Here is a 26218-nt window from a genome sequence, read left to right on the forward strand (position 1 = left end):
TGAGACCCCACCTGGAGTACTGTGTCCAGCTCTGGAGCCCTCAGCACAGGAAAGACAGGGACCTGTTGGAGCAGGTCCAGACAAGGGACACAAAAATGACCAGAGGGATGGAACACCTCTCCTGTGAAGAAAGGCTGAGAGAGTTGGGAGTGTTCAGCCTGGAGAAGAGAAGGCTCTGTGAAGACCTTACTGCAGCCTTCCAGTACTTAAAAGGGCTTATAAGAAAGATGAGGACAGACTTTTTAGCAGGGCCTTTTGAGATATGACAAGGGGTACTGGTTTTAAACTAAAAGAGGGCAGATCTTTTGCATTTGCCGCTGTGCAATGCAGCTCTCCCTGATACCAGTCAGCCCTGCTGCAGCTTTCCCAAAAGTGAAAGCAGCAGGGCTGTAGAGGTATTTCTGAATTTTCCCGTGTTGTGCCAAGCGAGTTACAAAGATGGCTACACAAAGGCATTGCATAACTATTCTCTTACTTTCACTTACTCTGTTTTAAGCACTTTCATGCACTTATTTTATCTAGTAGGCATTTGTGTCAAACCAAAGCATATAGGTGCAACTAAATTTGTAAAAATATGGATACTAGGGCAAATTTCTGCATTCCAGAAGAAAAACTGTCACATTTTCCCATATGTACCAAGCTAGGTACCAAGCAATGTACCAAGGAAAACAGACACCCAGGACAGAGGAAAGAAACCCATAAATGCTTAGTAGCATAGTAAATGGTTAGTGTCCACATTTGATTTTGGCCTTGCAGAAACCTTTCAAATTAATTTTTCTACAACTACCTGCAACATTTATTTTCCATAAAATACGTGAATCTGTGTAGATACCCTAGTCCTTTTTCCTTCCCTATTTGCTGCCTCTTTTCATCACTTACCAAATACCTGATTGCTAGAAGGTTGCATGCTACTCAGGGTAGTAGCTTTACTAACCCTTATCTTGAGCTCTGAAACATCAGCTCCAACAAAAAAAAAAAGCCCATACACACACAAAAAAAATCACTTAAATGAGACACAAGGTGTGTGCGGTACTAAGGCTCTCCAACTTCTTGTAGAAACCATAAGCTTTCATATGTGAGACTGTTCGTTTTGTTTTATTTTTAGAAGTTAAAAGTGAAAGGAAGAGGGACAGGAAGGAAAGGATGGTGGAGATACCAACTGTTCATACCACAGAAGATAAATTTGTATAAGCCAGAGCCGAAAATTCTTGAAAACATACAAATTGGCAGTCAGAGATTATATAAATTTATAAACAAAAACATGGAATACTGTTACATCTTGTCTCTGATTGCAGAGACTGAACATGATGGCAGCAGCACTAGCTCTGAGGTGACAGTGAGGTTTGACATAAATGACCTTCTGTTTTGTTAGGACAGAGGGACAACCTTGTGCATCCTCCACTAAAAACGTCACAAAATGAGGAGACCTGATACTGTCATATACCAGGAACAATGAGACGCCTCGTGAGGCACCCTTACATGCATTTTTATTTGCTTATTCTTTTTGGGGGGACACACACATCAAATTCCACAGATATTAATTATGAAAGGACATTAAACAGTATCTAATTAAACGTATTTCTTAACAAGATGCTCTCATTTTAAAATTGAATGTATTCAAGAATGGAGACAGTTTCTGTGATGTTAATTTTAAAATCTTGTTTATAGGTAAAGAAGCAGCAAACCTTATATAGATAAGTAAAGATAAGAATCTATTAGGATAATGAAAATCGTAGTCTAATGAAGGAATCATTATTAGTCTAGATCTAATTATTACCAAAAAAAGAAAGAATAATAATAATGCAGTTAGAGTACTTATTTGCAAGAAAAAACCCCACAATAATAGTAATATTATAGTTAAAATTGTTAACACACACACTTCTTAGTTTCTATTCCTTCCCCTAGAGATTGCTCCTCTGGGCATTCAGATCAGCAGCTTCAGGCTGCTGGAGAGGATAAGACAGTCAGTCACCAGCCACTGCCATCCTTTCTTGGAAGAAATATGATGCTAATGGTGGTGGTTTCTTTTTCCTCTCCCTAGGATCCACTTTGGGTCATTTTTATATGTGTGCTAACACGCATTTACACCTTTCTTTTTCTTCACTGGTCTGCAGCTTCAGGTTACATCTGAATTTACTGTGTATAGTGAGTGCCATTTACATATGTTAGATACTATTTCTTTGACCTCTCTGTTACCCGTAAAATCAAATTGATCAAGCCAGGTCTGCATTTTATTTTTTTTTTAGCTAAGCATCAGTGAATTATTTATATTCATAGGTGCTCCAGTACACAACTCGTGCTCCATATCTTTGTTAACATGTAGCTTTGTAATAAGGTATTGCTGTTGCTAGCAACAGGCCATAAACTTTGCACTGAGTTTGCATGGCCTCGGGACCGAGGCTGTTGTCCTGACCTGCCTGCAGCTTTGTTTTGCTTAGCACGAATTTCTTCAACTGACTGTCTGTATCTAATTTGTTTTACTTTCGTTTGTCTTTGCACAGTACAACTGCAGTTTCATGCAGAGAGCAAGCAACAAGCAGCTGTTCTAGGTGGAACGAGAGATTTAGGACTCTAACACAATAACATAGCGCGGAGAAATACAGGCCTGTTACAGCAGCAGAGGCACTGTGGTGTGGAGACGCGGGATGGGGCGTAGAAGAGTGCAGGCACAGGGCGATAAGACGTGCAAATGTTATGTGGATGACACAATACCAATAAAACAGGAGCCTAAAGCATGGTGCAAAATTGTGCAAAGATGCATCAGCAGAGGCAGGAGGGGAAAATGACCCTTCCCGAATCTATACAAGATAACCAGGTCAGCCTATACTAGCCTGAAATATTCTCCTTATCATAGGTGCCTCTGGATTTGAACAAAGTAAACACTGGGAGCTATTAGGAGCTGTTGCCACATTCTCCACACCACAATACAATGCATGGCACAGAGCCAGGCTGAAAAAAGCAGCTTAGCGACTCATAAATTTCTATTCCCCTACTGGCGGCTGCTCCAGTTTCTTTTGCAGATTCAGACATAAGCTGAAGTTTCACTTTCTGGTTCACAGTAAATTAGTCACAGACTACGTGAGGGCTGGACCACATAAAAGGGAAGTAATAACAACAGTGAGCAGCACTCCTTTGGTTTTGAAGCTACCTTAAGACAAGTGAGCAGATAAGGAAAATTATGAGGTAAGCAAGCAACCCGATCTCTGAAAGATGCTTTTTTGCTATGCTATGGGAAAATAGGGCTTATTATTTACATAAACATAAGAGGTGAGGGACTTTGGGGATCCAAACAGCAGAAAATATTTTACAGAATATTTACTGGAAGAATCAAAATAAAATAAGAATGCTGTTGAATATTGTAATGTTATTGCTTCTCTGACAAGGGCCAGTCTCTGTGAACAGAACCAACAATCAGAAGAACTGTGTGCATGCAGTTCAGGGATGAAATCCAGGCTGCAGCTGTAGCTGGTGCCTAGCCAAATGGGTGACTGGCATTGATGTATTTGAGAATTTACCTTCTGATCTCTACTACTGCAAGGACCAGCAAACAGGGTAGTGCAGGTTCTGGGCTGCAGCTTGGAGCGTGAGATGAGGGGGTAACATTTTCTGAAGACTGTCATACATACACAGAGGTGCGCACACACACACACTCTTTCTCAAACAGGGCAAAGCCAAGATGTTTATGACAACTTTTGAAATTGCATTTACCAGTTTTGTGTTGAACTAAGCTAAACTGTATTTAATCTGCATCACAATTTTGGTTTTGTGACATTCATGGATATTCATTTTCCACGAATGTCTTTTCATTAATTACTCTCCAGTGTTGTTTTCAGCCACGGACATTTTCATGTTTTTTATTGCCTCAGCTGAGAACCAACACACATTTCATTTGGAATGGGACTACTGAAATTCTTCAAGCTCCTTCTGCTGATTTGGGAGCCAATATCTGTTCCACGGTATTCCCTGTAGCCAAACATTTCTAACAAGATAGTGACAATAGGAACTTGCTCTCACTTCCCCTTCATCCCAGAAGAACTGTAATTACCTCACATACAGCTTTCTAATTAGGAACTGTTGTTAATACCAATGAAAAACATCAGTTTAGGCAGAGGAGATTATTTGAGAAAGACAAAGTCTGTAAGACAAACTTATGCATTAACAGCACTTACAAATACCTTTTCGTCTGACGAATACCTCTGTTATAAAGTCGTGTATAATTCCTTCTTTTTAGTCCACAACGTGAACTAAAGCGTTATCTCCTCTGCGTTGTAAATGTTTGTCCGTGGTAGGTTGTGTGTTAAAAGCTGGTCTGCAGACCCACACGGAGACACAGGCAGGCGATGGCAGGAGGGGGAACCCAAATAACACCCTGCCCCGGCTGCTCCCAGGCCCATCCCAGGAGCCATCAGCCCATCCCCATGCACATGGAGGAGCATAGAGGCACAAGGGCAGGTGGGGGCACCCCAGTGTCCCAGTCAGCGACACGAGCCCCCACCCGGCCCTCCCAGGGCTGCCCCAGGGGACCCTCAGCCCCACGGGCCGGGCGGACACCCAGCACCAGGGGTCCACGGGAGGGCCTTGCAGTCTGAACTGCCTGGGGACATGGGACACGTCATGGGACGCAGGGAAAAGCATTTGGGGATCACGCAAGGCTACGGTACGTTTGGGGAGGAGACCAAAGGCAGAGACACCAGGGATCCGGTTGATTTGGGAAGGGACAAACGTTGAAAAATAGAGAGGGATAAAGGGGCATTAAGGACCAGTTGCATGTAAACCGGGCCTGGTCAGTGTGCGTGGTGCGTGTGTCATGGGGCGAGGCTGCTGGATGTCCAGAGCGAGCTTCTGGGGGTCCGTAGGGCTCGTGGGTGAGTGTGTGGTCTGTACCAGCAAGTGGAGTGGGGTTGCACCCTCGGAGACCTGGACACCCGAGTACCAGCAACTGGGGAGACTGGTGGGATCTCCGACCCAGCTACTGGATATGTCAGTATAATCATAACATTAAAATGGTGCCATGACCTAACAAACAAGGATTTACAAATGCAGGAAATTCAAAATGAAATTTATAATCTAAACCATAAAATATAGGAAAGGGACTGTATCACTTTCTCTATATTTTGGGGGAAGATTTTTATTTGATTACGTCTTCTGGGTAAGTTTCAGCAATTGTTCCCGGGACAGGAAATATATTCCTGAGGCCCAGAGGTGTGCCAGCTTTACCATAGAGACTAGCCCTCCTCTTTGACATCCAGACCACCAGCTCTGTTGGGTGTAAGTGGTGTCCTCATACACTGGAGAACTACTAAAATAACTACTCAGCTCTTTAGACCTGTGGCTTCCCACAACTTTGGCTTGTTTGAAGTATTGTTGACTAGTGGCACTAGGTGAGGTATTGCCTGCTTTTGAAGTACACCATGCCTGGTTGAAAAGCAAGAGTAGCAAAAAGCAAATGGAGTATAAGTAAGCTTTTCTTTGATTTCTTCTAGTACCATTTCCAAGAATTCCTTGAAGAGATGTCTGCTGCAGCTAGAATGTCATTTTACATGGACTTTGCTGAGGCAGGATGTGGATCTCGATGAGCTAGAGGAAACAACAGGCAATCAGATTGAGTTTTTCATAAAATCCAACACCGCAAATTATAATCTACTATCTTATATTTGCCACTTAAAGAATTCAAATGAGGAAGCCCTGAGAAATCTCCAAAAAGCTGAAGAGGAAGTTAAAAAAAATCATCCAGATGAAATTGCCAGGAGAAGTCTTGTTACCTGGGGGAACTATGCCTGGGTCTATTACCACATGGAGAGATACGAAGAAGCTCAAACTTACATAAGCAAAGTGGAAAACAGCTGCAAAAAGCTTTCAAGTCCTGCTCAGTGGAAGATTCAGCTTCCAGAGATCTATGCTGAGCAAGGATGGGCATTACTAAAGTTTGGGAGAAAATACTACGAGAGAGCAAAGGATTGCTTTGAAAATGCTCTGAAGAATGAACCCAATAACCCAGAATTTAGTGCTGGCTATGCAATAGCAATATATCGTTTGGAATCATTTTCTCACAGACAATGCAAAGATGCAAGCCTGTCCCTCGAGCCCCTGAAGCGTGCAGTGGAACTGAATCCAAAGGATACTTTCATTATGGCATTACTTGCATTAAAATTTCAGGACTTAAAGCAAGTTGATGAAGGGGAGAGGTACATTGAAGAAGCAATGCAGAAAACTCCTGATCTTCCTTATTTGCTGCGATATGCTGCTAAATTTTACAGAAGGAAAGGAGAAGTAGACAAGGCACTGGAGATTTTGAAAAAGGCCTTAGCAGCGACACCAAAATCTTCCTTTTTGCATCACCAACTAGGACTCTGCTACAGAGATAAGCTGTTTCAGCTGAGAAAGGCTACAAGATATCCACCTCAAGAGCAAGTGGAGGAACTCATCCGACTTTCCATTTTTCATTTTAAAACAGTGATTGATCAAAAGACAAAATTTTTTTCTGCCCATACTGACCTAGCAAACATGTATGCAGAAGGAAAGAGGTATGAAGAAGCAGAAGAGACATTTCAGAAAGCGTTTCAAATAAATATTTTATTGAATGATGATAAACAAAATTTCTACTACTATTATGGCAATTTTCAGCGTTTTCATATGAAATCGAAATCTGAAGCCATTAGGTGTTACCTAGAAGGGCTGAAAATTGAAGAAGATTCTTATGGAAGAAGTAGGTGCATAAATGCTCTGAAACAAATGTTGGAACAGAAAACTCAAAGAGGTTTAGGAGATGCAACAGATTTTGGTACACTTGGACTCGTTCATAATCTAAACGGTGAGAAACAGAAAGCAATTGAGTGCTATGAGAAAGCCCTTGCATTGTATCCTGACAATGAAGAATATCTGAATGCATTATGTGAGCTACGACTTTCCATCTCAAGCTAAAGCTCCCAAAAATCCTTCACACAAAAAAACCCAACCTCAAATCCAGCGACACTTTAACAGACTCTCAAAAGTTTTTTTTCTTTTTTTTTTTTTTAAGGTTGAAGCTATAACCAGATGAAACATCTGTTGGCATCACCTTCTGGTGATAATGTAGAAACTGCATGTAATGATTGTTCATTTGTTTATTCACCAACAGAGAGCATGCTTGGAAAGACTAAATAATTGCTAAGCTATCTTAGTGTTCAGTGCTAACGCTGGTATAAAGTTTGTGTTTAAGTGATGATCTCTAGAACACAGAACTTCTAAGCTGGAAATCAGATCTTACCTTCTACTGAGAAAAAGATAAGGGAATCGTACTGTAATATTTCATCTATCCACTTGAAAGGCATGCTTATACACAAATGGAATTTCTGATGCTTTTTGAAATATTATAAAAATTTCCTTTTTTCTGTGTTATTTAGAAGAAACATTTTTTGAAGACTTGTTCAGTTTACTACCTTGTATGTTGTTTAACTATGAAAAATAACCACTGTTTGGCTAGTTCAATGGAAAGTTTACAAAACATGTATTATTGTTGCAAACTATTAAAGAGCATTGCATCCATCAACTGTTGCTTCTGGTATCTCTCTGCTGACCAATCCTCATGCTAAGAGATGAAAGAAAGGAAAACAGCCATTTGAAAAAGTAACAGGGTTAAAGTTTTGGCAGGATATGAAAGGGTCAGGAGATAGCCACATTTATTTTCCCCGAATTCTCAGCAAAGTTGGCTTCAGAGGTGTTGTACCAAATAATCTGTGTACCAAACAACATCTGTCTAGTTTACCCAAAACCATGCTCTCAGGAACCGCTACAGCAAACATCTGGAGAGGAAGGAAAGGCAGTCTTTGAGATACCAAAGAAATGGCTATCTGCCTCCATGCTTGTGAAACAAGCCAGGGATAGAAGACACACACAAAAAGTGTACTGAACTGGACATGGAGGGCAGAGCGCGGCTAGAGCAAAGAGCTGCATCAACACTGGAGAAAAGGGCAGCGGAATGCACGAAGCATGTGGGGAAAGGGGTGGGTGCACAAAGAGCCTACACGAGTGGAAGAAAGGGCTGGAAGGACAGAGAGGACGAGTGGAGGAGGTGACTATCTTTAGATATTCAACTGAAAGTCAGTATTGTTTATAACAGGCCAGCCTAATTCCACAGTATTGTACTATTGCTGCATAATAGGTCATGGTACTCAGGGAAAACTAACACTGCGATTCCAAAACACCCGTGAGCCCTAGCCAGTAGCACAGAATGAAGCAAACTGGTGACAGAGCCCATCAGGAAGGATGCACACTTTTGTTCCTGGCCAACCTGGAGCATTCCTGCCCCCGCAACGGCAGTCACCTGTACAGACAGGGTGACAGGCCTGAAAGAGTGTAAAATATGATGACAGATCATGAAACATCATGAAACATCTCCCCTCTTGGCTATCCCTCGAAGAATCTTTCATAATGCAAGCAAAAGCGATCAGGAGTATAACATTGTACATAACACAACCACTCCTTCTTCCTAAGAAAGACTGGGGCAAAATCCATCCTTCTTTTCCAGCCACCTGCCAGCCTCTCTCTTACAAACAAAGGTGGCCTACCTAGGGAAAGAGCAGGGAGGGAAGAGAACAGGAAGGACTCGGAGCAGGACTGTTACACCACTCCTAAAAGCTGGTAGGAACAACAGTAGGGTTGAAGTCAGGTTGACCACCTATGATGTTGAGCTCAGTTATGCGGGCTGAAGGGTACGTTAGGCAACCTCACTGCCCTTCTCAATCTTGAGGCTTCTAGCGTCAGCATCGTTCCATCCAGACCCTCCTGAGGGCGTGGAAGGCAGCAGGGAAGGATTCAAGGAAGAAGTGGTGCAGGTTCCCAAAACCGTGGCACACCCTGCCACCAAAGACTCACCTGCCTCTCTCCTGGAAAATGAACCGTGCAGAAATAAGGAGAAGCAGTAAAGTATTTTCAGAAAAATGTGCGCCTGAAATTTTATGAAGAGTCAGAGCAGCTAAATCTTTTCCACAGCAAAGAAACATGGCTGCGAGGCGTAGCGATGCAAGAAACCTATTTATTGTGACATACCTTCTTTGGGCTGTGGAGGATTGTTCTGGACCGCTGTGCTACCCGGGGATGCTCTGTGCAAACAATGCCTTCTAGTTCCTGCCTAGTGCCTTGTAAATGAGGAGGAATGTTATTTCCCACAGGGTGGTGCTGCTGTAGTGCCTGGCGTAGCGGCGCAGGGAAGAGGCTGCGCTTGGGCTTCGGGAAGTGGACAAAACAAAACCACACTTTTCGCAGTGTCCAGGGCCAATGGGCAAAACCAGAACGCCACAGAAGCTGAACACCTCTCAGTTCGCACCCAAGGATGGATATATCACCGGGGCCTATGCTAGCAGTTCAAGGAAAAAAAAAGGAGTGAAGATAACCCTTCAGGAAGTATTCATTTATGAATCAAAAGCACCTCCTAAATTATATAGAAAACTCTACAGGAATACACCAGAATAGTCACTTGGAAGAAGGTATTATTTATTGAGGCGATCCCAGCTGAGGATTTCATTGTGCTGACCACGAAGTACTGCTACAGCTTAACTTAAACAAGTTCTTCCTTCTCACATAAATTTGTAGCACTTTAGAAAGCAAACAAGAAATTGTTGTTGCAATATAAAATATATTCACCATATAGCAGCACATACAACCTTCATTTTTCAGGAGATAAATTATCATCCAAGTTGGCAGAAATCTTTCAGGCTCAAGGTTTTCTCTTTGTTTCTGAAAACAGGGTTATTTTTCATCAGAAGGTACTTGGCTTTTCCCATGCTGTTTTCACGCAATTTTTCAAGGTACAATTACATGTTCCAAAGCTGATCTGATAAAAACTCTCACTAGAACTTCAGCAACTTCAAAAGAATGATGCTTTCCCATTTCAAACCTCACAGAATGGAAACAGATGGGATAACAAGTTGTGAGCAGTTTCGCTTACTTCCACGTAATTCCTGTTCACTGCACAGAATACAGTGTTACCCCAGGCAGGATTCACCTGAGGTGGGATCCGTCTGTTTCTGTCTCGGACAGATGCTACCCCAGCCACGTCAGACCACGCTGTCGCGGGAAGCCAGGCAGGCTCAGCCGTGCAGTGCTCCGTTCAAGCTCGTATCCATCGGTGCTCAACAGGGCTGGTGGGAACAGGCACTGCTAGCCCGGGAAATTGTTCGCAGCTAGCCCAGGTATCTCTGCCTACCGCTGCGCCGTGCCGTGCCAGGAAATATCCTCTATGGGCAACAGCCTGAATATTAGCATCTCTGAAAAAAACATTGCAGATACAATAAATGGGGTTTTTTTAGAATAGCAGAATCCGGACAATTCTATAATGCACCCCCTGAAACACTTCACATGGCAGGAGTAAGATGAGCTGTTCAGTTTGGGTTGTGTGGACCAGGGGGTAGAAGTTCGGCATAAGGCTTCGTGAACCTGGATGGTATTCCCATTTCTTCCACTTGCAGGCCATTTCTTGTTAAGCTTCCTTCTTCCTCTGTTTCTTAATGGGGAGATTCGTGTTAGGGCTGGTATTTCACAGTGTGTTTTATGCACAGAAAGCATCATTCTGGAATGTAAGCTTTTGTCCATTGGCTTAAGTCAGAGCAGAAACAGTGTTATAAAATCTTGAAATAATTGTACCGTTTTCTACAAAAGGTCTGTGTATAAAACCAGTTGAATGTTTTCTGCTGAAGTAGATATTTAAAACACGAAATGCTGCCTTAATTATAAGTTAAATACAAAATAGAAAAGCCTATGAAAAAATATCTTGAAATAAAAAAAAAAAGCTAATAATGTATTACACAGTATTATTTACTAGGATAAAAATGCATATAGTATTATTCCAACAGGCTTTTAGAATATGCAGTTCTGTCATGAACAACTGCTGGCATGTCATGATGTGGTAAAAAAAGTAGTTAATTTTTTGTAAAGTAAATGACAGTGGTAACTTATACTTTTTTGAAATAGCTTAACTTCCTTATAGACCACACAATTCCCTACTTTCTGATGTGAAACTTTTGCATTAAGATCTAAAACAATATCTTCATCACTACTGATTAATAAAGCCACCTTTTTTTGCCAAATGTGCATATTTTTCCTAACTCATTAAGAAACACTCATAGGTAATTTTTTTATGAACGCATGTTAAAACCAAAATTAGGGCCCAGGACTCAATTGCTACACAGAGCTGAAAAAAAGGTTACGTCATTAGTTTTAAGCAATTTTTGCACTCCTATCTCTTATTCTGTGGTCTGTGCACATAGATCATGCTACTGGCTCTGACCGCATTTCTGAACGTGGCGAGAAATGCTTTGCTTAAGCACGGACAACTGAAGTCAAACAATTTTAATATGTTATATTTGAAATATGCATGAATAATAGAACTACTTGATACACATACGACTCATATATATATAAAAATGCATTATACCCCTATGGCTGTACTCTTGATCTAAATCAAATTTGTGAACATCAGTCTAGGTTGCTTTCCCTTCTGAGGCACAGGGTGGAATAGGACACCATGAGCAACTATGTACACTGCAGGTGATTAACAAAACTACTAGTTCAGCATTGATGAAAATTACTTGGATTCTGAACAATTTGCTAACGAACAGAATGCAGCTTTATACAGCATCAAACCACAGAAATTATCTGCATTGCAGAATGTGAAGTTCCTCCATCGCGGACAACAGTTTCACTCTGGAAATGTAGAAACATCCGATTATTTACCAGACCATCACATCAGCGATTTACCCCATGAGCTACATTCGGTCCATCGCGCCTGTGAAGCAGCCAGCTGTAGTATATTCCTCGCAAGTAGCGGGAGACCAGCAAATCGCAGCTGTTGTGCTCTGGCCATCCAGGACAAGTGACCTGATCGGCTGTTCCGTTGGCACAAACCAATAATTTGCACCACCCTTTACAGCTTCTGGGTCCACAAAGCGACAGACTCACCGCTGCGATACGCAGGAACAGCTTTGTCCACCAGCGTCCTCTTTGCTGCGGAGTGGGCAGTCTCTCAGTCATCTGCTTGCACAGGCTCTGAATTTCTTCAAGAGCAGCTAATTTCAAAGGAGAGCGAGGCTCTGTATTTGGAAAAACACAAGCGTCTCCTCTGGTCTCCTGGGTTGCCTTTGGACATCTTCCAACTCATGCAGCTAAAGCAGGTTTGTCTATCAGCATGCCTAGTGTCATGGCACAAATTTACTCGTCTTCAGACAGCAGAGCAGCCACAGCACCTCTTCCACCCTCCCAGACAAGGATCTGCTGGAGGATCACACCTAGAATGTCCATGTTTAGAAATGCTTTAAAGATATCCAGGAATAAAGGCAAGCAACCACCTCAAAATTTTCCTGTAGGGAGCTTGGGAAAGTAGGTCTAAACCCATTTTTGAAATGAAATTGCAATGTATGTACAAAATTCAGGCACACTGTAAAAATTAAAGCTGCTCCAGAGATACTTTCAGCATAAATCACAGTTTCCTGCCATATTTTATTAAAAAAAAAAAAAAGAAAGAAAAAAGGCTTTGGCATTTGAAACAGCTATTTGCAAATAGTTCAATGCAGACTGATAAATTTGGAGAGTTTTTGGTGGTGTGTGTCATTAGTCCATTGAAACATAGAAGACCAGAACACCAAAAAGCTTATTTCAATTGTTCTATTTTTAAAATAATTTAAACTTTATTGTTCAGTTTTGGTGACTGATTACTTCATAGTTTTCTTTGGATTTATAGCCAATTATAATCTTGTAGATTACCTGTGGAGTCGACATACTGCTTTTCAAATGAATCTGTGAACATTTGTATCTACAAACTCCCATTATGTTCAGTCTAGCTTTCTTCTATTACTGCATTAACTTGGTATTACTGTTGCTGTCTGTAGATTTTAGCCAACTAAAACATGACAGAAAATCTAATTGAGAGATGCCTTGTTTCACAGGAGTAATATCTTCAACAGCATAACACTACACAGAGCCACCTCTGCCTCAGCCACGGCTGTGCAGTGCTGAACCCTGACGGTGCAGGTCATCTGTTGCTGTAGCTCTTTGTATCCACAGCCAAAAATTCAACATCCTTTTGGTCTAATTCTGCTGTGACAGAATAAGCTATTGCTCTATTTGTCCAGATGTGCTGCTTGGTGCCAGTATCACTGGTGAGTGACCACAAATGCGTTTTTTTGATTTTCTTTGCTAGTCTTGCAAAGCACAGTAACATTGAACTGAATATCATAGAAAATCCACAGAGGAGGAATGATGCAGTATAGCTGCCAGTTGTGTCCACAAGCCAACCTGTAGGAAAATAAATCATGGGTTTTTAAAGGCCCACCAGAATTCTGATAATTAACAAATCCTATAATCAACATGAGTTTTATAAACATCTGGAGTTATCACATATAAATACAATCAAAAAATACATGTTTATATCACCGTCACTATACTTTTACCTCCTGCAGCAGAGAGGGATTTGTCCTCAGCAGGCAGATAAGATTTTTATGGGCTTTTGTTTGGAGGCCAAACCCATGAGAAAAGGCACAGCACTCATCACCACAATACTAAATAAATATCTTTCGACTGCATAGATGTAACTGGCAGTCTTTAGGCATGCTTAGAGCGCCCTGGGATTAAATGCTGTGTGCACAAGATCCTCATGCAGAAACATCTAGTGAGCTGTGCCCTAGGCTTATCCATCACTTACTTCCATTTTGTGATATTTTTTTGCTATGGAAAATTAAATTAAAAGCTTCAGAAGTAGAGATTAATTGGGAACTGATGCGAACAGACAAAATATACAAGAGTTATATACGTGGCTGTTTGAAAAAGATCTCTGACCTTTCACAATATTCAAAACCGTGTCAAGTTCTTTCTAAAGAATAACAGGAGTAGAGCTCTCATCCTTACTTCACTGTAATGGAACCAACCCATGGGGAAAATGATGGTTAGGTATTACAGTGATGCGCTTGTGACCAAACAGTAATGAAGCTGACTCACCCACCTGTCCAAAGCAGTTTGGAGATTAAAGGATCAAGTCCTCCACACCGAAAAAAACTTGGAATGAAAAACTCTAGGTTACATTTTCAAAAATGTGTAATTTGACGGTGAAATCTTTTGTTCCTTCTACTTTCTGAACTACATGAAGTGGCAATGTAACTACTTTTAGAAGCCTTATTCCATACGGGTTTGTTTCTTTTTCAGTTCATAGGATCTTTGGGTTGGAAGGGACTTTTAAAGGTCCAACCCCCCTGCAATGAGCACTTATCATCTTCATCTGATAAGTGTTTTCAACCATCTACTTGACTGGGAGTTGTAGGGCAAGGCCATATTTCTACCAGGGAGATGGTGCATTTTGCAAGAAAGCAAACGCTGATGTCAAACTCACTACCTTCTCTCTAGGACTTGCATCAGATACTAGTGGGAAAAATGTAGGGTTGCAGTGTCAGCCTCATGGAACCGGTGACAAAATTCCTGTGGGATTCAAAGGTGGCAAACTCACCTACAATGCACAGAGTAGCTGTACAACCTGATGCTACATACACAGTATGTATGTACACATCATCCCATCAATACAGAGCTTAAGTGGGATCTAGAGTCTTACGAAGGTCTAGGTGTGTTATCTCTCTTCCCACGGGCTACCTCCACGTTCAGTGTGTGTTTGTTGTCCTTCCTCATCTTTTACATCACACCAATAGGTAAATCTGAAGCGGTGATAAGATTATAGGAAAGTCATTCGTGAACTGACCTGCAACAGGCGGGCTCACTAGATATGGTATGGCATGCAGAAAATACACGACACCCAGTGCTGATGATAAGGAAGAAGTTCCCACGACATCTGCCGTCACGACAGGGATCAGTGTTACATAGGCTCCATCGAAGTAGCCAAAGGTAAATGAGAAAGGCACAAGCAAATGGAAGTTTTGGAGAACTGGCAGGAAAAGACAACAGAGGCCATCCATTCCCACAGCAAAGAGGTAGCAAAAGTGCCGATGCTTCTTCAGACACCTGCAAATCTCAAAACAGAAAAGAAAAAGATTATCACTGGACACAGTATCTCGGTTTCTGTGCCCTGGCATGCAGCATTTCAGTCTCTTGTCCACATAGCTCAAATTTAAGTCCATTTTCTTACAGAGTCTTCAAGATGAAAAGCTCAACACTAACAAGCCCAGTTAGAGAAAGCTGCCCACCTACAGAAAGCTGCAGAAACATCTGGTAAGCAGCAGCTCATGCTGCCTGCGGTGTTCTTCGGGCTGCCCTTAGTGAGGGGAGCCGCTCAGCTGCCAGGATTTTGCAGCCCTCTGAAGTTTCAATGTTCAAAGCAGCATTCCATAAGGCTTTGCATCCCAGCTCAACAAGGTGCTCCCAGTATTAAGCAAAAAATATTACAGTATACCTCTTTTAGCTGTCATCCTTTGCACCCGTCCTTAAACGCTGGAGTTAGCGTGAGCTAAGTGAGATGGCAATTCCCGTTCTCCCTGCCCCACAAAACCAATAATTGATTTCTTCCACAAACTGAACAAGCACAAAGAACGTGTCCTTAGAATCAAAATCCTTCTTAATTTAGCCAGTCTCTTACTGAAATTACAGATGCTCGACACATGTTTGGAGTGAGCGGAGTTAGCAAAGCATGGTGAATTCTTACATACTGGAAAATGTATAACCATTTTAGGTCAGTCCTTCTGAGTATATGCCTGACAGTGTTGGGCCAGATCCTTGACCCTTTTCCATAACTTCTGTGCCTCCCCAGCAGCACAAAAGAGATGAAAAGGCAGAGGGAGTAGAGTAAGATCCTCTTGGAAATAGGTATAGAGGATCATGCTCAACATACCTCAAACAGCGTGTTACATTTCCACTGTCAAATGCAAGACCTTTGCGCAAACACATAATTTCTTCAGGAAAAAAAGAAGTAAACTATCAGAATTGAATGAATCCAGAAGAGACAAAAATATTAAATAGTAAGCATTTCTGAAAGTTAGACTGTGTTGGTGTATGGGATTTTTTTTTTAAGTTACATATGCTACAGAAAAAGTCCATGATGTTAACTTTTGTATGTATTACACCTCACTCGCATCCAGCCTCCACCAGCTAAAACTTACACTTGCTTAGCCGTAAGCCATTACCTTCTGTCTGTTAGCCATCCAAAAGTGATATTACCGATGATATCTACGACACCGAGTATGGACATGAGGAAGGCAGCCTGGTGATGACTCACTCCAGCGCTCAAGGCATAAGGCACTAGGTAGACAAAAAGAGGGCTGCAGCCATATGCCATAAATAAAACTGACACTGCCAGCACCATGAAGCCTGGCATCAGTAAAAAGTCATATTCTTTCCATGAACAGTAGCATAAATATTCATGAGACCACGCTTTGATTAAAGGTGAACAGATGGACATTCGTTTTACGTCTCGTTTCTGGTTTTTGGGGACATAATCCTGTTCAAGAAACTCAGGAGCAGTTTTACGGTCCTCCTTAAGAGCAATAGGCCGCATCAAGGCACCACAGACACAGAGGTTTAAAACAAAACCTCCCAGGATGAGTAAAGCTCCACGCCAGGAAAACTGCTCGATTAAGAGCTGAACCACGGGGGCCAGGATGAAGGTACCGATTCCACTTCCTGACATGGCTATTCCATAGGCCAGCGCTTTTCTTTTGTTGAAATATTTGCCCACCATCGCGATGGCTGGAGAATAACAGAGTGCAAACCCAAGTCCTAGAAGAGAAAGCACAGTGCAGATGACTTAATACTAAGCATGGAACACATTAAACCACAAAACCTACTGTCATTAGCATAAATGAAAAGGAAGCTTTTTCTGATGCCCAGTCACAGTGTGAAGAGAAACCAGGATGACTCCTTTCTTCCACTGTCAGGGTCACTGCCTTGACAAACCCAACAGATCATCATTAATCCACTGTAACGAGGCTCGTAAAGAAGTGACAGGGCTCACTTAATAACAAGAACAAGGACAATCAATAAACATCAGAGAAATGGTGTGTCAGCCTCTCCTGGATGCAAGATAAGGTCTTGCTCCAGGGTCTACACAGATGCTGGCACTGGGCACACTGTTCTGATGAGGCACCACTTTGTGTTTCGGTCTGTTGCAACCCTGAACATTAATTTTCAGGTCTCTGAAACACAGTAAAAAGAGTCTGTCTCTGTTACTAATATTCTACAATAAACCTTTTTTCAGTCAGCTAAACAAACTCCATGCAGCAGCTGCTTGGACACCTGACCATTTTAAATCCCTGACTACAAGTAAAGAGTGGGGAAAAGCCTCAGCAAAAAAAAAGACATGTCCAATTTAGTAAACAAATAAAATTCATCTCTTGGACTGGGAGAAAGATTGTGGTCTCTGCTGCAGAACAAGACAACTGATTTTAATCATCAAATGCTTGTCCTAGCACTAAAACATATATTTCTGAATTAGCCACAGAAATTAGTTCCTGAATAGAGTTTTGGAGCACGTCTTACACTGAGGGTAAAACGGTCCCCGTCACCTTTGGCAGAACTTGCCAATAAAGGAGATAATCGCCGGGCGCCGTAACCAGCTCGTCACGTCCTCCTCAAAGGCCGCACTGTGCCGGGTGGGCACTAAGTCTGCCAGGGCGGGATAAGCGGATTAGAGGGACTCCGGGCGGCGGAGGCCCGCTCTGGCACCCCTCAGGAGGCGAGGGGAGGAGCAGGGCAGAGAGCTGGGGTTGGACCTGCGTGCGCAGCAGAGCCGGAGGAGCAGCCCTGAACTAAACATCACCCCTCGGGAGCTGTGAAAATCATACTCTGGCGTACACACCACTTATTTCTTGGCGTGTTGGCACAGGGAAATAGGCCCCAAAAAGGCCAATAAATGTCCTGTGAAAAGTGGAAATGAAAAGTTTGGGGCTAAAAACATTCTTGTACCTCTTAGAAGGAACTCTGCTACTTATTGCCACTCCCCCGTCTCACCTCTGCTTCACTCTTCCACGTTTCAAGTCCCACAGCTTTTATGGATTTAGACCTTCACCAGTTATGCTGCCACCTCCTCTCTGGGTTGGGGCACCACCTCTGGCCTTTACCAACAGTTCACCTCGCCATTAACCAGTCCCCACAGACTGGAATTTCACTGCTTGTAGAATTGGCTCTTTACAACTCCGTGTACAAAGTGCAACTGCTTTTCCACCTCGGTACTCACTGCAGTTCTGGCTGAGGAAGCCTCAGTGGCATTAGCACGGTATGTGGCACAGTCCCTCAAGTTACAAGGAGCCTTTTTATTTGTTATGAACACATTTGTCAAAGATTAACATTGTAGTACAGGAGTGACATGCACTACAATAAGGATCGTATTCTTTTTTTTAAACAAATAAGCTGTTGGCAGGATGTGAACTGCAGTAATTCCACCAACTTGTTACTAAACAGCAGGGGACCAAGTACAAGGGCTTATATCACCGAGGCTACCAGGTCAGTATTAATGAGGAAGGAATGTCAGTGTGACCATGGGCACCTCTCAAGTTCCTCTGTGCACAACAAACACAGGGAGATAGGACAGAGTAAAGATATCTGTAATCACCATACCTGAACACAAATGGAGGAGCTGCTACAGCAACACTACCAACCAATAATTTGTTTGCTTTTCAAATGGAATGTAACACAGGCAAAAATAAGGTGCACAACTGAAGTACCAGGTGTTCGCCCAGTGCTCCTCTGCCCACTTACTCTTATGTTTTGAGTTAAACTATTTTTTAATATGCAAATATTTTGGGGCAGTCTAGAACTACCGTAACAAACTCCTCCCAAATCACAGGCAAAAAAAGGACATCTTTTTGTATATCACCTGCAACAGCAGTCCTTCCTGACCTCCCGTAATTTCAGAACCTTATCCACAGTCCTCTCTCCAACAGAAGTTAAAGAGTTGCTGTTGCAGGGTGCTGCGCTTGGGCTGTGTGAGACTCACGGAGTGCTGAAGCGCTCACCGGGGCAGCCAAAGCTTCTCTTTTTCGATGAAGGGCACAGGTCCGAGTACCTCTATTGACCAGTGGCAGTGGCAATATGACACGAAGAAGAGATCACCCCTCTTGAAAGGAAGTACCGTCATTTTTAACATTCCCATGTTGCTTTCCTGGCAGGAACAAAGGGGCTGAACGCCTCCTACCTGTAAGGACTCCTAACGATACGTAGAGATGTTCCAGGCTCGTGGCGAATGAACTCAGAATTAGTCCAGTAGATGCAAGCAGCCCTCCTAGCATGATACCAACTTGGCAGGATACATGATTACTGATTAAACTCCCAAGCGGGGCTTCAAAGAAACAAATAAGGCTGGCAGTTAATGGCAGGTCCTCACACACTGTTGCAACCAGTCATCGAGGAAAAGGAAGCAATAGGCAAGTAGGAGAAAACAGTGATCACAGCTACACAGAGTGGTCTTCCGACATCCCCCCATCACAACGGTGTGAGCACCAAAAAACTTCTAAAAATCATTTTCCTGAAAGTCAGGATAAAACTGAAATGTAAATAGTAGCTTTCTCAGCAGCCATTTTTAGTAGATCAAAGTCGTTACGGGACAGAGCTACTCCACAGTTTTTGGGGTCAAGAGGGGCCACAGCGACAGCCCACACTGTTCGTTACTCTACGCTTACAACACCGAGACCTTCCTCCAGCTGGAATTTGCACTTCAGCCCTTCATAACTTCAGGCATCCCTCCTCTCTCCTCCCTGGCCATGTGGGCTCTGTGTCAGACCCAAACAGGAGAGATCTCACATCTTTTGGACCATCTCCAGGGCTGCTACCTCTCTGCTGCACTTCTCCAATGTCGATGGCTCCCAGATCACCCTGCTTCTACCATGGGGTGTCATCACCAGCCCTCTCCCTTTCCGCTATCTGCAATGCCAGGACAAGGCTATCCTTATTTCTCTTTCTCCCAAGATATAACCTGGCTGACTCAGTCCAGCTGTGTTCCTGTGCCTTTATAGCAATTCTCATGGATTAACCCTCTTCCACAGGATTAGGGTATGGATTTTCACCTAGCTGTACAGTAAGTAAACCCAATACTGCTGTGTTGATGCATGGCATTTTTAGTAATTTTTTTAAGGGAAAAGACTATTTGTAAACATACAAGTTTGCTAAAAGGAGGATGTCTGTGACTTGATCTGAAGGCAAGATGTCCATCCTGTGCTAAATCTCAAATATGATTCCAATCAAAAGGCAAAAGAAACAAGTGCTCAGTTAGTAGCTCTCAAACACAACTTGTCCCACTAGACCCTGACAAAAGTACATTTCTGAAAACTTAGATCATTTAACAAAACAAAGTTCTGCTTCTTTTCTGTAGTATGAAGACACTCTCTTCCTGCACAACTATGCCGGGGGAAGCAGTTGGAAATACCATACCCCAGAGAGTCCACAGCATCTATCTTTCCCAGCCAATTCCACCAGCTTGTGAACACATTAAAACCAGATGGAGCTGAAGAAAAAGCAGACACATTAGTCTTGAAAGGGTAATACACACCACAGAGCATCGTAGCACAGTCAACAATGGAGTGGATCCAAGCTGTTCTGGCATAATCCTGCCCAAAGTATGCCTGGAACTCCACAAAAAAAATGGAGATGCACCTAGGAAAGAAAACATGAACACCAATCTGTTGAACACAGGATATTTGCCTCACAGAAAACACCGGTCTCACTCTTCAGGGATAAAGAGTATCCACTTGAAGGTCCTCTCCAGCTCCCAGGAAAATTAAATCTGTGGTTTGCCTAAACCTCAGTGAGATGGATAAACTTTTAAACAGTTTTTAAGGGATATTGGAAAAGAAGGGCTACCTTAATGCATCAGGGACAAGACATGAAATGGTGTGTCCAAGTTGAATAATTACAACAGGACTCTGTGTAGGACACCTAGACTAGGGCGATTCAAACAGAGGAGAATCCTTGGTTTGCACTAGCAACAACTGAATCACAAAGTTGGTGTCCAACTATTATCCCAACAGTGGGATTAGACAATTAGGCTGATGTAGAACCTAATTCAGACAGATAACTACTCCAGAGAGATTATGAACATTATAATACCACATTTCTCACTGTGGTATCCGCTGCTAGATTTTTATAACTCATATTATCTTTAACTGAAATGAAATTGAAGTTGTAATTATCACCAGCAATTTATAACCCACATCATGATGTTGCTTCCCTGGTACAAAAAGCCCCATGTCCCCCGTTCTTCACTGACCTGGTTGCTCATTAATGGTGGCATTCACATCTGCACACACTGGCAGGGAAGGACCAGCATGGTACCTATAGAGCCAACACCACCTATAGCTATGTGTTCGTGGATGCACAAGTGCAAAGCAAGTGAAAGGCAACTCCTTACGAACAGAGAATCAGAACACAACAGGAGCCCATGGACCTTCGAACAGTTTATTAAAATGCTTCCAGGAGAGGTTACTTTGCTCTACTTAACGAGTGTTACTTGTCTACCTGCCTCTGTGGGGGAGTGGATTAAAAGGCTGCGTAGTTTCATTCTGGTTTCTGGATCAGCAAGAGATCTCTTTTCCCCTCTCTTTTTTCCTCCTGCAAATCAACGAACTTTCTTCAGCTTTTTTCCTGCACACACTTCATTCATGTATATACTCTAGATGTGTGCCAGCCATTAGATGATTCCTTGGATGTAACACATTTCACATGTGAAAAAGGAATTAAATCCACTAGGCAATCTCTACTGTTATTACAGAATAGGTACATTTGCGTACATAAATTATCACTGTGTCAGCATTTCCATGCCCCTTTTATGCTGTTGTCTCCAAGACCCTAGACTTTAGGTCCCTAAACCTGACAGCTTTACTTTAAAAGAAATAAAAAATTTAGGTAGGAAACACTATTTACATTATACTATTGTCCAACAAGACACTGTCTCAGTGTTCCTCATTTACCAGGGTGCTTATCTCTCTGCTTAATATAGCTTAAATGTCCATGTTCACACACACCAGGCTCCTCTGTCTCCAGTTGACATCAAAGGCACCCAACGGCAGCCGTGGGAGCCATCTCAACCCAGATGTATATATACATCATGTTTATGCAAGGCAGCAGTCTATTCCTGTTCTTTCTATTTTTGAGAAAATATTTTCTGCATATTTTGGATACCAGAAGGGTATAGAGAGGGGCCTCCTCCTAGGTCATGGACCTTCTCAGGCAGGACAGAACCTGAAACGCTTGCAGCAGGAGAGGTGGGTATTTACAGGTTTCTCAGATGGACTCGGGAGCCAAGCAAATCCACTGGGACTAGCAAAAATGAGCATGGCCGTGGGGTCAGAGGGACACAACAGATGCGAAGAGACCCTACACGATTCCTCGCTCCCCAACCAAACACCACAGCCTGAAATAATGCTGCCTGCCCCAGGCTTTGATTCTGCAAAAAATCAAGGAGAGGGTGTTGAGAGATACGGCAGCTGTCAGAGGAGGCAAGACAAAAACCAGAGAGCTCATAATCCCTCCGCCATCCCCACAGCCTTGGGGATTTCAGGATTTTCGTGCAGCAAGAGAGAGGTTTGTACCTAGCCAGGACAACCCCTGCAGCTGTGGGACATCAGGGGAGATCCCAAATCCTCTTCCTAAGGAGAAAAAAACCCCAAAACCAAACCAAAAAAGGGGTAATGCCACAGACAGGTCGGAAAGACAAGAAGCGGCCCCTTTACCTCGTCACGGCCCTGGTACAGATAGTGACGAGGAAGCAGCCGGCAACGATCATCCACCCCCAGCCTCCGTCGGGAGGGCCAGCGTGCCGGGCCGAGGCCATGGCGCAGGCTGGGGCGACTCCTCCCTCCTCCCCGCCTCAGTGGCAAGGGCCGACTCCGGCCGGCACGCCGAGCGCGGGCCGGGGCTGCCTGGCGCATGGGTTAGTGGCCACCTGAAGGGAGAGAGAGAGAAAACACAGGCAGAGAGGGAATCGGGGCACCTCGCGCACGCTGCAACCTGCACGGCTGGGCTAGGGCATAATGCTTCGGCTTCATCGCGTAAAAGCGAGGGTTTTCTTTCAAATGCAGTTTATGAAAATTTGTCGGAAGCACGAGTGCCATCAGGATTTGGCCCCATGTCTGGTATCATTTATTCCAGGGTAATTTGCCCAGTGGTCACATCCTAGCACGATAGTCTTTTTCCCCACGAATGTCATGACACATACACGTAAGTCACATACTTTACTGGTGCCAATCACTGCAGCTCATTCACCTTCTGCGGGGCTCCCCCCGCTCACACCAGTACCTGCCCTGAATTGTATTTTCAGCTGCAGGCTCCACTCAACGTAGCTGTACTTACTTGTACAGTTTAGTGCAAAATTTTTGTTCGAGGGAATACATTGTTCACCTTTGTTTGAAAAAGGAATATTCACTGCAAAATCAGAGCAGATCTGATGATGAAGTGGCCTCCTTGTTCCCACAAGCCAAACCCTAGATGAAGGCTGTAGTCAGGCAGGACAGCAACTTCATTTTCTGAGCGTGGACAATTCACTGAAGGTTAGAACTAGCCTGTCCCCTTCTTCCATCCACTTAAATCAAAGTAGTGTCTGCATCCAGGCCATAACATGGGCTCTAAATGGACACAGCAGATACAAAATGATATCCACTGGACCCTATATGAGTAACCAAGTTGTGTGTTGGAGTAGCTCTGCTAATACTGTGGGTGTCACCAGCAGCTTGGGACCAACGGCCCTTAGTCCTTTCTGCATCAGTGCCTGCACGGCAGGGCTAGACCGAGGGACCCGAGACACCCCATATCGCTCAGTGCAGGGACGCGCAGTGCTGGCTGTCAGTGCTGGGTTTCAGACCGTGTTTTTGCCACCAGCAGGCACCTAACCCCTGGGTGAATCAAAGACCTGTAAGAAATAAGCAAACTATTTGGGATGTCCTTCAATTTTGCTTGGAGAGAAACCTCAAATAGCTTCTGTGTCACTTAATACAAGAGGTGCTGAATATGCAACATTCCCACTGACAAGAACCACAGGCTTCCCAGGAAATGTCACCTGTTACCACACTTAAGAGGGCTGCCAAGCTACTCAAAAGTGCAACTCAAGGCAGCAGTTACGTGGCTCATAATGTGCCCTCTCAATTCTTGGAGCTGCTCAGTCAGGTGATGCTCAAGTCTTGGCTCTGCAAAGCCCAGAGCTCCCTGACCCAAACCAGCAAGGCACCCTAGAGCCAACCCTAAATTCTATCACTACAGGTGGTATTTGAGAAGTATTCATCAGATGCCTTCCCTGAGATATCATAAGGAACATCTCAAAACCATTACAAAATTATTTCAAGAAAGCGTGTCCACATTGCCAAACTCAAAGATGAACAGAGTAGGAGAAAACAGGAACAACAAAACAAACAAAGCCCACAACGTATTGAAAGCTTAGCTGAACTTCTGCTAGGCTGTAAATAATACTCTGTGACAGCACTGTGCAAGAGAATCAGTGGACTCTTTTTAAAAAGGTTTGATAGTCTTCTGATTTAAAAAGGATAAGAAGCGTTATCCTCATTTACCTGCTTAGCTTTCAAAGCCCAAGAATTGCAGCTTATCATACAGGGCACAATCAAGCTCTATATGCTAACACAACTCATCCCATAAATGTTAAAAACAGAAAAAACAAGTGCAATTTTCAAAGACAGGAGTCAAGTCCAAAAGCCAGTGGCTGAGCTGTCATACAAGGCACCTGAATTGCCATGGGAAGTGAACAGCGAAGAGAGCTGTTTGTAACCTCACAACACAATGTGTGCTTGTCAAGGCTTTTGAGCAGTGATTTAAGGTAACCATGGCTGAAACAGCATCCTTGGGGAAAAAAAAAAAAAAAACAGTAAATAAAAATACACACAAAATACACCAAAACTATATTATACTGCCATACAGCTACACAAGCTAAAAAAGCTGCCATGAAATATCTGTCCCAGGTCTTTGTGTATTCCTCAAGTACCATTTATTTCTGCCTGCATGCTAGTCAGCCTGTTATCTATCACTCATTTTACTCAAGGCCAAAAATGTTGTATACCATTTGGAAAGAAAAATTACTGTCCTATTTTCTCTCTTTGTATAATAGGCTTTGCTAATACTTATTTATAAGTAAATATTTGTACTCTAATGATAGTTAGTTATCATTTTAATTATAGTTCTAATAGTTTTCTAATGATTCAGAGACCAAAGCAATGCCCGCTATAAGCATTAGAACATGTACTGATGCATTCCGTATTATACTCTTTTTCTCCATTGCCACAAACGTCTGTTTCATCGTGCTATTATAAAGTCTTTGCAAGGTTTGTGTTATCCTCTGTGTTTATATGGAGTCTAGCACAATAGAGATCTTCACTGCAGCATGAAGTGCTGTTGCAATACAACACTAATGACTTAGAAGAGAGCTCAGGTATGATAACAGGAAAATCTCTAATGCCTTGCCTTGCTCATCACTTCCATGGCTCTTTGAAGACAAACACATTGCTCCACGCTGCCCGGTTATGTAAATGCTTCACTCTATATAAAGAATAGTCCACATCTTAAATGGGATATCTGACATAGCTATGGTTTGGATTATATAGCAATGGTCATATCAGCTCACAAAGGCCAACTAAGAATTCACAGCTGGAGCTTTTGTAAGCAGCCACCAAACCTGATATGCACAGAGGCTCCTAAGTGAGTTTAAAGGGTCCCAGCTGGATGCAGTCTTTACAAGTTCATTCCTACAGCTGATTAGGAAAAAAAAAACCACAAAGCAAATGTGATCCGAATCAGGTTACAATTTCAAACCTCATCTTTGAGATATTCAATTGCTGGGACTTGCATACATTAAAGATCAATGAAAGCTGTGAAATGGATACCAGGATAGTTTGCCTTTTCTGACACAACTTTCTAATACGCTGCAAAATTTGCCAATGCAGCTGACAGAGCTTCCTGGGCAGCCCCTGCAGATGCCCACGTGACCCCAAGGACTTCGTTGGCCTCTTCACAAGCCTTGTGATGTTTTGCTTGAAGGGTAAAGTTCATTTTTTGACCTTACCTGTTCACTTCAGGACAAACACACAGCAGTGCCAGTGTGTACCCGCACCCTCCTTCCCTCCCCACTGTGTTCTGAAACAAACTCTCTGACACAGATGCAGCCAAAATGAGGAAAAAGAAGGTACAACAAATTGGCTAATGCAGTAAAAGAAGAAAGCACATGTGTAGGCAAGGATAGCATTATTCACAAAATCTGTGAGGGAGGCTGAAAGTGCCTAGTCAAAAGTCAGAGGGTGCCGGGCACATGATACAGAAGACACATCCTTTG

The 26218-nt window shown here is 43.0% G+C and overlaps 2 protein-coding genes across 2 annotated transcripts; one reads left to right on the plus strand and one right to left on the minus strand.

Annotated features, from left to right (window-relative positions):
- Nucleotides 1–2645: 2645 nt before the first annotated feature.
- On the plus strand, nucleotides 2646–7524 carry LOC309406693 (interferon-induced protein with tetratricopeptide repeats 5-like; the record flags this gene model as incomplete). Its single annotated transcript, XM_082001973.1, has 3 exons — nucleotides 2646–2737; nucleotides 4232–4285; nucleotides 5484–7524. The coding sequence occupies 3 exons, from the start codon at nucleotides 2646–2648 to the stop codon at nucleotides 6919–6921; spliced, it is 1584 nt and encodes a 527-aa protein (XP_081858099.1). The 3' UTR covers nucleotides 6922–7524.
- A 5479-nt stretch (nucleotides 7525–13003) lies between these two features.
- SLC16A12 (solute carrier family 16 member 12) lies at nucleotides 13004–23071 on the minus strand (the record flags this gene model as incomplete). The annotated part of the gene is made up of 6 exons (XM_082002531.1): nucleotides 22623–23071; nucleotides 20444–20547; nucleotides 19094–19237; nucleotides 16089–16680; nucleotides 14714–14973; nucleotides 13004–13266 (listed from the first exon to the last, which is right to left on the minus strand). The coding sequence occupies exons 1-6, from the start codon at nucleotides 22721–22723 to the stop codon at nucleotides 13004–13006; spliced, it is 1464 nt and encodes a 487-aa protein (XP_081858657.1). The 5' UTR covers nucleotides 22724–23071.
- Between the last annotated feature and the right edge of the window lie 3147 nt (nucleotides 23072–26218).

This window comes from Phaethon aethereus (genome assembly GCF_964289735.1).
Source record: "Phaethon aethereus genome assembly, chromosome: 7".
NCBI classification, from domain to species: Eukaryota; Metazoa; Chordata; class Aves; order Phaethontiformes; family Phaethontidae; genus Phaethon; species Phaethon aethereus.